Consider the following 14526-nt stretch of genomic DNA (forward strand, 5'->3'; position numbering starts at 1 on the left):
TAACGCAACAAAATGTAGAATAAGTCAAGGGGTATGAAAAGGTTCTGAAGGCACTATGTTTTTCAATAAAATTAGTAGAAAACATTTCTCTCTATATGTTGTGTGATTAGTGACATTTACCATTAAACCCAACACAATACCATTGCAAAACACTTAGAATGTGTGTTTGGGAGTTTTACTATTGAAAGTCCTTAGAGATCATAACATTGAAACCGTTAGACGAACATTGGCAGTAGAAGTATCCGTGTGTGGAGAGAGGTGTCATGGTGGACTGAACACAGCGGTGCAGAATGCCTCAAGATAAAAACGTAATATTCAATATCTGTAAGTTAAATATAAAAAATAAATATTAATACTTCACTCAACATACTCGTGGGCAATAACCTTCAATCTGGATAACAACACAAAACAAATGATAAGGCTACAGAAATGTATCGACCAATACAATCAACACCCAAACATGTCAGAGCATGGAGAACCAATCCCCAAAAGAAAACGAGGCTCCTCGACCGACACACGATTTATGCTTTTCACCACCGGTGGTGAAAAGGAAATGTAGAATCCGGAAGTGTAGAAACCGACTTGCTAAAGTTGATAAATGATATAAACTGGGCATGAACTAGTCAGTAAAGCTGTAAAGGAGTTGAAGACGAGCCTCGAGATGAGTGAAGAAAAAGCTGCGACAATGGAGAAAGAAACAAACAAGCTAAAAAGGTACAGGCAATACGATTGAGACGGACGTTAAAGAACTTAAAAAGGAGAAGATGTTTCTGAGAGAAGCCTTACTTGAAATACAGACTAGATCTTTGAGAGAAAATCGAGTACTTGTATTTAACAAAAATTAGGGTAAAGATCCTGAAAGTGTGGTGAAATAATTATATATTACAGCGCTATAGATCCCAGGTGATACTGTCGACAAAATCAAACTTGAACATTTCGGGACAGAGATATGAGCGCCAAATTGTTGCCAATTGTTAAAAGCCTGGGTAAAAACTCGCTGGCACGAAAATAGGCATAAATGATCAGTTCCCGAAGAAAATTGCAGAACGGCGCAAAGTTCTGTACCCACTCTTCAAGGTGAATAGATTAAAAGGGAAACGTGAGGCTCTCGTAGTTGATATACTGTATATTGATAACCAAATTGTTCCGAGACACCAAGACTACTCCATGGCTATTCTAAATATTACAACCTTCCCATAGAGTTGAATAATGGAACACCCAATATTATCCATGGTATGGATTGAAATAATACAAAAATATTTAACAATAGAAATAAACTACAAATACAGTATACCATTCAAGATAGGAAATGTTGTCAAAAATAATTAGTATTAGGGACAATATAGGATAAATAACAATAATTCTTTGCTAAAATTATAATTGCTTGCCAGAAATGTAATTTTTGTAATGGCAGTTCTGGTGTAGGTAACAATCCTTCACATGCATGAACTGCCTAAATTATTACGCATAATTATTAGTTCATTGTGGAAATTATGCTTGGACACACCTACTCATTCAAGGGTGTTTCTTTATTTGTATTTTATACATTCCACAACACATATGGTATAATGTGGTAACCCAAAATGTGATTAACAAATCAAAATATATTTATATTCTTCAAACTAGCCACCCTTTGCCTTGATGACAGCTTTGCACACTCTTGGCATTCTCTCAACCAGCTTCACCTAAAATGCTTTTGAAAAGAAAGAGTTCCCACATTTGCAGAGCACTTGTTGGGTGTTTTTCCTTCACTCTAAGGTCCAACTCATTCCAAACGATCTCAATTGGGTTGAGGTTGGGTGATTGTGGAGGCCAGGTCATCTGATGCAGCACTCCATCACTCTCCTTCTTGGTCAAATAGCCCTTACACAGCCTGGAGGTCAGTGTCCTGTTGAAAAACAAATGATAGTCTCAACAAGTGCAAACCAGATGGGATGGCGTATCGCTGCAGAATGCTGTGATAGCCATGCTGGTTAAGTGTGCCCTGAATTCAAAATAAATCACCAACAGTGTCACCAGCAAAGCACCATCACACCTTCTCCTCCATGCTTCACGTTGGGAACCACACATGCAGAGATCCTCCGTTCACCTACTCTGCGTCTCACACAGACACGGCAGTTGGAACCAAAAATCTAAAATTTGGACTCATCATACCAAAGGACATATTTCTACATGTCTAATGTCCATTGCGCACGTTTCTTGTCCCAAGCAAGTCTCTTCTTATTATTGGTGTCCTTTAGTAGTGGTTTCTCTGCAGCAATTCGACCATGAAGGCCTGATTCACAAAGTCTCCTCTGAACAGTTGATGATGAGATGTGTCTGTTACTTGAACTCTGTGAAGCATTAATTTGGGCTGCAATCTGAGGCTGGTAACTTTAATGAACATATCCTCTGCAACAGAGGTAACTCTGGGTCTTCCTGAGAGCCAGTTTCATGAGTGCCTTCTTCATGAGAGCCAGTTTCATCATAGTGCTTGATGGTTTTTTAGAATGCACTTGAAGAAACTTAAAAAGTTATTGAAATGTTCTGGATTGACTGACCTTCATGTCTTAAAGTAATGATGTACTGTCATTTCTCTGCTTATTTAAGATGTTCTTGCCATAATATGGACCTGGTATTTTACCAAATAAGGCTATCTTCTGTATACTACCCCTACCTTGTCACAACACAACTGTTTGGCTCAAACGCATTAAGGAAAGAATTCCACAAATGAACTTTTAGTAAGACAAACCTGTTAATTGAAATGTATTCCAGGTGTAATGTATTCCAGGACTACCTCATGAAGCTGGTTGAGAGAATGCCAAGAGTGTGCAAAGCTGTCATCAAGGCAAGAGGTGGCTACTTTGAAGAATATCAAATATATTTGATTTGTTTAACCCTTTTTTGGTTACTACATGATTCCAAATGTGTTATTTCATTGTGTTGATGTCTACACTATTATTCTACATTATATAAAATAGTAAAACTAAATAAAAACCATGGAATGAGTAGGTGTGTCCAAAGTTCACATACACTTAGGTTGGAGTCATTAAAACTCGTTTTTCAACCACTCCACAAATTTCTTGTTAACAAACTATAGTTTTGGCAAGTCGGTTAGGACATCTACTTTGTCCATGACACAAGTAGTTTTTCCAACAATTGTTTACAGACAAATTATTTCACTTATAATTCACCGTATCACAATTCCAGTGGGTCAGAAGTTTACATACAGTAAGTTGACTGTGCCTTTAAACAGCTTGGAAAATTCCAGAAAATGATGTCATGGTTTTAGAAGCTTCTGATAGGCTAATTGACATCATTTGAGTCAATTGGAGGTGTACCTGGCCTACCTTCAAACTCAGTGCCTCTTTGCTTGACATCATGGGAAAAAGAAAAAAGAAATCAGCCAAGACCTCAGAGAAAAAATTGTAGACCTTCACAAGCCTGGTTCATCCTTGGGAGCAATTTCCAAACGCCTGAAGGTACCACGTTCATCGGTACAAACAATAGTATGCAAGTATAAACACCATGGGACCAAGCAGTCGTCAAACCGCTCAGGAAGGAGACGTGTTCTGTCTCCTTGAAATGAACATACTTTGGTGCGAAAAGTGAAAATCAATCCCAGAACAACAGAAAAGGACCTTGTGAAGATGCTGGAGGAAAACTGTACAAAAGTATCTATATCCACAGTAAAAACGAGTCCTATATCGACATAACCTGAAAGTCCGCTCACCAAGGAAGAAGACACTGCTCCAAAACCGGTTTGACTACGGTTTGGAACTGCACACAAAGATCATACTTTTTGGAGAAATGTCCTCTGGTCTGATGAAACAAAAATAGAACTGTATGGCCATAATGACCATCGTTATGTTTGGAGGAAAAAGGGGGGTGCTTGCAAGCCGAAGAATACCATCCCAACCGTGAAGCACGGGGGTGGCAACATCATGTTGTGGGGGTGCTTTGCTGCAGGAGGGACTGGTGAACTTCACGAAATGGATAGCATCACGAGGAAGGAAAATTATGTGGATATATTGAAGCATCTCAAGACATCAGTCAGGAAGTTAAAGCTTGATCGCAAATGCGTCTTCCACATGGACAATGACCCCAAGCATACTTCCAAAGTTGTGGCAAAATGGCTTGAGGACAACAAAGTCAAGGTATTGGAGTGGCCATCACAATGCCCTGACGTCAATCCTATAGAAAATGTGTGGGCAGAACTGAAAAAGCAGGCCTACAAACCTGATTCAGTTACACCAGCTCTGTCAGGAGGAATGGGCCAAAATTCACCCACCCTATTGTGGGAAGCTAGTGGAAGGCTACCCGAACGTTTGACCCAAGTTAAACAATTTAAAGGCAATGCTACCAAATACTAATTGAGTGTATGTAAACTTCTGACCCACTGGGAATGTGATGAAAGTGATAAAAGCTGAAATAAATAATTCTCTCTACTATTATTCTGACTTTTCACATTGTTAAAATAGTGGTGATCCTAACTGACCTAGGGCTGGGAATTTGTACTAGGACTAAATGTCAGGAATTGTGAAAAACTGATTTTAAATGTATTTGGCTAAGGTGTATGTAAACTTCCGACTTCATCTGTATGTATATAAAAAAAAGGGGGGTTTGGAAATTATGGAGACAATTACATTGATGGAAGCTACAATCTATCTGCAATATTAAGCTGATCTACCCCCCACAACAACAACAAAATACAGAACTGCTGGAGCCTAATAGTTTGCTTGTTCTCCAAACACAGATTAGCCTAAGAGAAGGACAAACTGAATTGCTTTCATGGAGGACTGGCTTGAATTGTGAGGATGACCACAGCATTTATTTTCATCTTGAGACAAATCTATTGGTTTTCTACCAAAAGTTGAAACACAACAGACCAGAAAAAATTGATAAAAGGACAGTATCAAGAACAGCAGCATCAAGGGGGTAGAACCTGGTACTTTCACTTAATTAATGGAGAAAATGCAAGCAACTTCAATGGCAATTTTTTTTTAACAGGATGGGATGGGGAAAATATCACCAAAATGAATAAACAATACTCGCAACTTCATACATCTTGTCAAACATAGGGAACTTATGCTGTATACTGGCCATTGGGGGTGGGCTTGGTTTGGGTTTAGTTTATTAATTCAACCATTCTAAAAAAACAAGCACACATAAAACTTGAAAAAGCCATACATGCACATTAGTAAAATCATTGAGGATAACACACAATAAGGTCTGGGACTTACTTCCATTCTAGTGCTCTTGAAACAAGATGGCTAGGCAAGATCCAGCACGGTTGAACACAGTATGACAGCATGGGTGGCGTTTGATCATTTATTTGGATTCCTCGCATCTTAATCATTGTTAAGAGGTTTTATTATATCATTCCTATAAATTGAAATTGACAATTTGGGTGCAATCAATTATATTGAACAAAAATATAAACGCAACATGTAAAGTGTTGGTCCCATGTTTCATGAGCGAAAATAAAAGATCCCAGAAATGTTCCATACGCACAAAAATACAATTTCTCACAATGTTGTGCACAATTTTGTTTACATCCCTGTTAGTAAGCATTTCTCCATTGCCAAGATAATCCATCCACCTGACAGGTGTGGCATATCAAGAAGCTGATTAAACAGCATGATCATTACACAGGTGCCCCTTGTGCAGGGGACAATAAAAGGCCACTGTAAAATGTGCAGTTTTATCACTCAACACAATCCCACAGATGTCTCTTGTTGAGGGAGCATGCAATTGGCATGCTGACTGCAGGAATGTCCACCTGAGCTGTTTCCAGATAATTTAATGTTAATTTCTCTACCATAAGCCACCTCCAATGCCGTTTTAGAGGCCTACATACTCACCATATATGTTATCCATTGAGCATGTTTGGGATGTCCTGGATCGATATGTACGACAGCGTGTTCCAGCTCCCGCCAATATTCAGCAACTTTGCACAGTCATTGAAGAGGACTGGGACAACATTCTACAGGCCAAAATCAACAGCCTGATCAACTCAATGCAAAGATGTATCGCGCTGCATGAGGCAAATGATGATCACACCAGATACTGATTGGTTCTGATCCACACCCCTACCTTTTTTTAGAAGGTATCTGTATTACCAGTCATGTGAAATCCATAGATCTGGGCCTAATTCATTAATTTAAACTGTAACTCAGTGAAATCTTTGAAATTCTTGTATGTTGTGTTTATTTTTGTTCAGTGTAGCTTAATTTCTCAGAGATCACATATTTCAACAAAATAATGTTGCAGAAATTATTGTCTAATCTGTTTCTAACTACATAAACAATTTCAGAACAATCTGAGATGGTGGGTGTCGAAATCCTCTTTCTTGTGCTATTTAAAGTGAAACAACCAATATTCAATACTTCCTTTTTAAAGCATGACTTCAAAGAGGCCAGAGGCTTTCTCTTTCTTTGAGCATTTTTAAGGAGAAAAGCCCCATTGAACACAGAGTGGGGTGAAACCGGTGCAGTCCCACGCAGACATGAGGAACAATGGAGTGGAGGGAAACACTCGGAAGGAGAGACAAAGTGGCTTGTCTCAGGTTCCAAACCTCTGACAACTCAGCACAAGAGAGCCCCATCCTGAATTCTCGAAGGCACAGACATATAAGCATGCATCCTCTCAGTCACGCACACATACACCTTCAATACAGTTAATGGCTGTATTGTAGACCTCAGTGTCTAGTGGTGATATAGCAGTTGGGACTTATTCACTAGCATATAAAAATAGTGTATTGATGTTTTTTCTTACCCACTGTGCACAGACCAAAGTTTTTATTTTCCATTTAACCTTTATTTAACTAGGCAAGTCAGTTAAGAACAAATTATTGTTTACAATGACGGCCTACCCCGGCCAAACCCTAACAACGCTGGGCCAATTGTGCGCCGCCCTATGGGACTCCCAATCACGGCCGGATGTGATACAGCCCACTGAGATGCAGTGCCTTAGACCGCTGCGCCACTCGGGAGCCCCAGTTAAACGTGTAGTTTTGAGTGACATTTGGTTGTTTTCAACTGATGTGAAATCAACAAAAAATCAATTCAAATTGTATTTTATTTTAATAATGCTCTGAATAGAACAGGTAGAACCTGACCATGAATAGAACCTGACCATGAAAAGAACCTGACCATGAAATGCTTACTTACAAGCCCTTAACCAACGATGCAGTTCAGGAAAAAGTTAAGAAAATATTTACTAAATAAACAAAAGTAAAAATAGTCAAATTAAAAAATAAACGTAACACAATCAAAATAACGAGGCTATATCCAGGGGGTACCGGTACCGAGTCAACGTGCAGAGGTACAGGTTAGTCAAGTTATTTTGTACAGGTAGGGGTAAAGTGACTATGCATAGATAATAAACAGCAAGTAGCAGCTGTGTAAAAAACAAAGGGATGGAGGGCATTTCAATGTAAATAGTCCGGGTGACCATTTGATTAATTGTTCAGCAGTCTTATGGCTTGGGGGAAGAAGCTGTTAAGGAGCCTTTTGGTCCTAGACTTGGCGCTCCGGTACTGCTTGCCGTGTGGTAGCAGAGAGAACAGTCTATGACTTGGGTGACTGGAGTCTTTAACAATTTTTTGGGCCTTCCTCTGACACCGCCTAGTATATAGGTCCTGGATGGCAGGAAGCTTGGCCTCTGTGATGTTCTGGGCCATACACACTACCCTCTGTAGCACCTTATAGTCAGATGCCGCACAGTTGCCAAACCAGGCGGTGATGCAACCGGTCAGGAAGCTCTCGATGGTACAGCTGTAGAATTTCTTGAGGATCTGGGGACCCATGCCAAATCTTTTCAGTCTCCTGAGGGGGAAAAGGTGTTGTTGGGCCCTCTTCACGACTGTCTTGGTGTGTTTGGACAATGATAATTTGTTGGTGATGTGGACACCAAGGAAGTTGAAACTCTCGACCTGCTCCACTACAGCCCAGTCAATGTTAATGGGGGCCTGTTCTGCCCGCCTTTTCCTGTAGTCTACGATCAGCTCTTTTGTCTTGCTCACATTGAGGGAGAGGATGTTGTCCTGGCTCTGACCTCCTCTCTATAGGCTGTCTCATCGCTGTCTGTGATCAGGCCTACCACTGCTGTGTCGTCAGCAAACTTAATGATGGTTTTGGAGTCGTGTTTGGCCACGCAGGTGAACAGGGAGTACAGGAGGAGACTAATCATGCACACCTGAGGGGCCCCAGTGTTGAGGATCAGCGTGGCAGATGTGTTGCTGCCTACCCTTACCACCTGGGGGCGGTTCGTCAGGAAGTCCAAGATCCAATGGCAGAGGGAAGTGTTTAGTCCCATGGTCCTTAGCTTAGTGATGAGCTTTGTGGGCACTATGGTGTTGAATGCTGAGCTGTAGTCAATGAAAAGCATTCTCACATACAGTTGAAGTCGGAAGTTTACATACACCTTAGCCAAAAACATTTAAACTCAGGTTTTCACAATTCCTGACATTTAATCCTAGTAAAAATGCCCTGTCTTGGGTCAGTTAGGATCACCACTTTATTTTAAGAATGTGAAATGTCAGAATAATAGTAGAGACAATGATTTATTTCAGCTTTTAGTTTTTCATCACATTCCCAGTGGGTCAGAAGTTTACATACACTCAATTAGTGTTTTGTAGCATTGCCTTGAAATTGTTTAACTTGGGTCAAACATTTTGGGTAGCCTTCCACAAGTTTCCCACAATAAGTTGGGTGAATTGTGGCCCATTCCTCCTGACAGAGCTGGTGTAACTGAGTCAGGTTTGTAGGCCTCCTTGCTTGCACACGCCTTTTCAGTTCTGCCCACACATTTTCTATAGGATTGAGGTCAGGACTTTGTGATGGCCACTCCAATATATCCACATAATAGCTTGCGGCTGGGTTTTCCTTTGTAGTCTGTAATAGTTTTCAAGCCCTGCCACATCCGATGAGCGTCAGAGCCGGTGTAGTAGGATTCAATCTTAGTTCTGTTTTTCCGCTTTGCCTTTTTAAAAATATATATTGTGGTATCCAACTGTTAGTAATTACTATCTTGGCTCATCGCTACAACTCCCGTACGGGCTCGGGAGAGACGAAGGTCAAAAGCCATGCATCCTCCGAAAGACAACCCAACCAAGCCGCATTGCTTCTTAACACAGCGCGCATCAATGTGTCGGAGGAAACACGAGCACCTGGCAACCTTGGTTAGAGTGCACCCCATTCGCGTCTGACTCGTTAAAGAAAAAATCTTTGTCCAGTTTGAGTAATCGCTGTTCTGATGTCCAGAAGCTCTTTTCGGTAATAGGAGATGGAAGCAGCAACATTATGTGCAAAATAAGTTACAAACAGCGTGAAAAAAACAAAATAGCACAGTTGGTTAGGAGCCCGTAAAACAACAGCCATCCCCTCTGACCCCATTACTAGTCATTGAATTTAGGTTAAAAGTTAGGTGACAAAATAACAAAATTCCCTTAGGTTGATGACTTTTTGCAAATCCAATCAGTTTTCCACAGTTGTTTGATTCAACGTCCTCATTTGGGTTGAAATTAAGTGGAAACCGCATTGATTCAACCAGTTTTTGCCTAGTGGGTAGTCATAGAGTACTCTTCTTTACCAAACAGATATGTTTGGTCGCATATACACTACCGTTCAAAAGTTTGGGGTCACTTAGAAATGTCCTTGTTTTTGAAAGAATTTTTTTTTTTGTCCATTAAAATAACATCAAATTGATCAGAAATACAGTGTAGACATGGTTAATGTTGTAAATGACTATTGTAGCTGGAAATGGCAGATTTCTAATGGAATATCTACATAGGCTTACAGAGGCCCATTATCAGCAACCATCACTCCTGTGTTCAAATGGCACGTTGTGTTAGCTAATCCAAGTTTGTCATTTTAAAAGGCTAATTGATCATTAGAAAACCCTTTTGCAATTATGTTAGCATAGCTGAAAACTGTAGTGCTGATTAAAGAATCAATAAAACTGGCCTTCTTTAGACTAGTTGAGTATCTGGAGCATCAGCATTTGTGGGTTCGATTACAGGCTCAAAATGGCCAGAAACAAAGACCTGTAATGAACACGATGGGAGACAGAGGGCTGGTTTCAACCACAGGGTGCAGCAGGTGTTTATTTACAAACCACAGGAGGAGGCAGGTAGCTGGGTGCAGGGCAAGCAGAGGGTCCAAAAAGGCAACAGTACAGGCAGGGAAAAGGCTAGTAACGTCATCCGGGAGATCAGGCAATAGGTTGATAACAGGAAATTCGATAGGCTAAAGTACAGGCGGGGAATAGGCAAAAGGCGTAGTTAGTGAGGCAGGCCAAACCTATCATACACGAGAGGATTAAATCACGGGAAAAACAGAGCTCTGAATGTATCACAAAAGAAGGTTAGCATCCCAGAGTCGCCTCTTCACTGTTGACGTTGAGACTGATGCTTTGCGGGTACTATTTAATGAAGCTGCCAGTTGAAGACTTGTGAGGCGTCTGTTTCTCAAACTAACCTGATGAGCCTGGAGAAGAGTCCTCTAAGCAAGCTGGTCCTGGGGCCCTATTCACAAACACAAACAGACCCCAAAGAGCCCCAGGACAGCAACACAATTAGACCCAACCAAATTGTGAGAACAAAAAGATAATTACTTGACACATTTTTGGCCCTAAACAGAGAGTACACAGTGGCAGAATACCTGACCACTGAGACTGACCCAAACTTAAGGAAAGCTTTGACTATGTACAGACTCCTTGAGCATAGCCTTGCTATTGAGAAAGGTCTGCCGTAGGCAGGCTGTGTGCACACTGCCCACAAAATGAGGTGGAAAGTGAGCTGCATTTCCTAACCTGCTAAATGTATGACCGTATTAGAAACACATATTTCCCTCAGATTATACAGACCCACAAAGAATTAGAAAGCAAACCCAATTTTCTAAACTCCCATATCTATTCGCTGAAATACCACATTGTGCCATCACAGCAGCAAGATTTGTGACCTGTTGCCACAAGAAAAGGGCAACCAGTGAAGAACAAACACCATTTAAAATACAACCCATTTTTATGTTTATTTATTTTCCCTTTAACTATTTGCACATAATATGACATTTGAAATGTCTTTATTCTTTTGGAACTTTTGTGAGTAATTTTTACTACAATTTTTTTATTTATTGTTTATTTCACTTTTGTTTATTATCTATTTCACTTAATTTGGAAATGTAAACATATGCCAAAAAAGCCCCTTAAATTGAATTGAAATTGAAAGCGAGAGATAGATTATTTGCAACTTTATCAGGGAAAGAAAAATTCAAATTTATATTAGGAGAAAATACACAATGTGAGAGGCTATAACTGTTCCTCAACTCACCAGATGTTATACAATTGCTTTCCTTAAATGAGAATTAAACAAATTCTAATCCATTCAATCTAATTGTGCCCAGTACAAATGCATGTTACCTGTACACTTACCAAGAACTATAGGATAGCCCTATAAAATAAATGCAGAGACAGCCAGGGCCGAAAAGTTAAACAACATAATGAAAAAGAGAACAACAAAAAATGATTGCTTTTATATCTGAATAACTAACTTTTCATGATCATCATTTGAATAGCTTCCATTTCCATATCCTTAAGGGACCAGTGGAGGAAGGGGACCTGCAACTTGACAGCTGAAGACAGATCTCAAAGACTCCCCCACACAACTCCACTTTTGTTTATTCAAGTGAACGGTCAAGATGAGAAAACCTTGATAAACAGCATACCTGACCATATGCCTCTCAGTCTCAGAGTTTTCAGGTAGAGGGTCAGTCGAGGACAGAAGATGCTCCCTCTTGGTCTGGATACGCAGCTGCCGTCGCTCACTATGAAAGCCAAACCAATGAGTTGCATGAGACGATACGCGGAGACTGAAGAGCCACTTCAAAGGTATGAAAGGTATCTTTAGCCTACTTAACCTACTTGGAATGTGGAAGTAAAAACCACTTTAATAAATTATTTTCAACATTTACAGTTATCCGGTAATATGGAGACCATGGATTCCCTGTCACAGAGAAACTGGACTTCTAGATAAAGTAAGGGCATTCCCTTCTCTGCAACTGCTTAAGGCCTACAATTAAATTATAAAATAATTATATTTCAACCAACCTATCAGCACAAGAAACCTGTAGCCTAGTGAACAAGAGTATCTAATACTTAACTGTCACAGGTCCTTGGCAATGCTATATTTTTTTATTATATAGGTCTGTTAATTTGAGTTAAATGATCATGCCTACTTGTCCTCTTTAGTTTGGCCAAGGGAATGCGTCATCAAGAACCAGACAGATGACCAAAGGTGCCCATGGATTCCAGCACCCTGTCAGGTATGTAGACTGTTGGCAGTTGAGAGAAGAAAGCAAGTTGGTATTGTGACCACATTGAGACAAATTTTGGGAAAAGAGCTGTGTCCTGAATCAATTTGATGATTTGATGTTACTATCAACTTCATGAAGACAATTTTTGTATATTCTACTTTCTTTAAATAGTAAAACACTGATGTATTTTAAAATACTAAATACATTTATCTGATCCATAGGCTCTTCATGCCAAAGTCCAGGACTGAGGAATATCTCTCTCATTTGGGGAAGGTGGTCTTGGACAATTTCCCTGTCCAAGCCACTCTCCACTTCTACAACGATGACTCCAGCTCTGAGGAAGAGGATGATGAAGATATGGAGGAAGAACTGGAGGTTAATTCACTCAGTTTGGATCACAGGTCCCATCCCCTCAGAGAGAATTCATAGGTAGTTAGTCTTTGCTGTTTTGGAAACAAGCAGGGGTGATTGGACAAGGGAGAGAGACAGTGCAGCAGGTCACAGGAGATATGCTACTTCCATGGTGAGGGTCTAGTAGAGGATCCAAGGTGTTCACCTGAGACAGCCACAGGAAGCCGGGAAAGGCCAGGTCACTGGCTGCAGTTTGCCTCACTGAGGTGATTCTGTTTACACCAGCTCAGTGTCAACACACCTTTAACCCAGATATGGCCATTTTCCTTGACAACGTCCTATGTTCTCAGGACCTTGTCATGCAAACTCAAGTTGGCCTTGTGCTGGTCCCTCCTTTTTTGTTTGTAGTGAAACATTTTCTCTGCTTTCAATCTTTTGTATTTATAATAATGTTTTATTTGTTTATGAAAAAGTGTGTTATAAATTGCTGGACATTTGAGTTACTGTGTAGATGGTTTGTTGGTTGAAATGTAAAGAATGTATGTGGATAGAATTGAGTATTAATGTGCTTAGCTAGTGAGTGAATATGTTGGTATGGATGCAAAGTAAACTTAAAAGGCCTTTTTCTTTATTAATTTCAATTATTTTAGCATTTGAGTTAAGCAATAAACATTTATTTCAAAATCGTATAATTTTCCTGCACTTCTTGTGGATGTGGATGAATACTTTTGTTCAGGTTTGATTCACATGTCAGGGTCTTTATTATACCCTCAGACAGGACAGAAGTAATTTCCAATGGCACATGAATGATAAGCCTCTCTATGTCCTATTAATGTCATAACCATATACACATAAGAAATGACAACCACCCAGATTAGCTGATTTAGTCATCAAGGTTGAGTATTGATTTTATAGTCCATGAGCCAGAGGGTGGGGGGGTCGGTTGAGCTCAATTGAACCGACAATGTCTGGGTTCCTAGAGATGGAAAATGTGTGATAGCAAGCTACCATTGCTGCACTGCTATGTGTTATCACTCTCTCTTTTACCCTATGACAATGTCAGTATACAACAAGTTATTGCTCGCTTATAACCTTTAATCATATATAATTGGAAAGCTTAGATTTAGAGTCAATTTGACCTTTGACCTCTAGGGTATACAGTTGAAATCAGAAGTTTACATACACTTAGTTAGGAGTCATTAAAACTTGTTTTTCAACCACTCCACAAATTTCTTGTTAACAAACTATAGTTTTGGAAAGTTGGTTAGGACGTCTACTTTGTCCATGGCACAAGTAATTTTTCCAACAATTGATTACAAACAGATTATTTCACTTATAATTCACTTTATCACAATTCCAGTGGGTCAGAAGTTTACATACAGTAAGTTGACTGTGCCCTTAAACAACTTGGAAAATTCCAGAAAATTATGTCATGGCTTTAGAAGCTTCTGATAGGCTAATTGACATCATTTGAGTCAATCAATTGGAGGTGCACCTGTGGATGTATTTCAAGGACTACCTTCAAACTTAGTGCCTGTTCGCTTGACATCATGGGACAAGAAGTCAGCCAAGACCTCAGAATTGTTTTTTTGTAGATCTCCACAAGTCTGGTTCATCCTTGGGAGCAATTTCCAAACACCTGAAGGTACCACGTTCATCTGTACAAACAATAGTACGCAAGTATAAACACCATGGGACCACGTAGCCATCATACCACCCAGGAAGGAAAAGCATTCTGTCTCCTAGAGATACACGTACTTTGGGGTGAAAGGTGCAAATCAATCCCAGAACAGCAAAAGACCTTGTGAAGATGCTGGAGGAAACAGGTACAGAAGTATCTATATCCACAGTAAAACGAGTCATATATCGACATAACCGTCAT

The 14526-nt window shown here is 40.0% G+C and overlaps 1 protein-coding gene across 1 annotated transcript; it reads left to right on the plus strand.

Annotated features, from left to right (window-relative positions):
- Positions 1-511: 511 nt before the first annotated feature.
- On the plus strand, positions 512-13331 carry LOC139419481 (ripply transcriptional repressor 3). Its single transcript, XM_071169431.1, has 5 exons — positions 512-714; positions 11725-11868; positions 11954-12014; positions 12229-12302; positions 12515-13331. The coding sequence occupies exons 2-5, from the start codon at positions 11765-11767 to the stop codon at positions 12720-12722; spliced, it is 447 nt and encodes a 148-aa protein (XP_071025532.1). The 5' UTR covers positions 512-714; positions 11725-11764; the 3' UTR covers positions 12723-13331.
- The last annotated feature ends 1195 nt before the right edge of the window (positions 13332-14526 follow it).

The sequence above is a fragment of the Oncorhynchus clarkii genome, chromosome 10 (genome assembly GCF_045791955.1).
Source record: "Oncorhynchus clarkii lewisi isolate Uvic-CL-2024 chromosome 10, UVic_Ocla_1.0, whole genome shotgun sequence".
Classification (NCBI taxonomy): domain Eukaryota; kingdom Metazoa; phylum Chordata; class Actinopteri; order Salmoniformes; family Salmonidae; genus Oncorhynchus; species Oncorhynchus clarkii.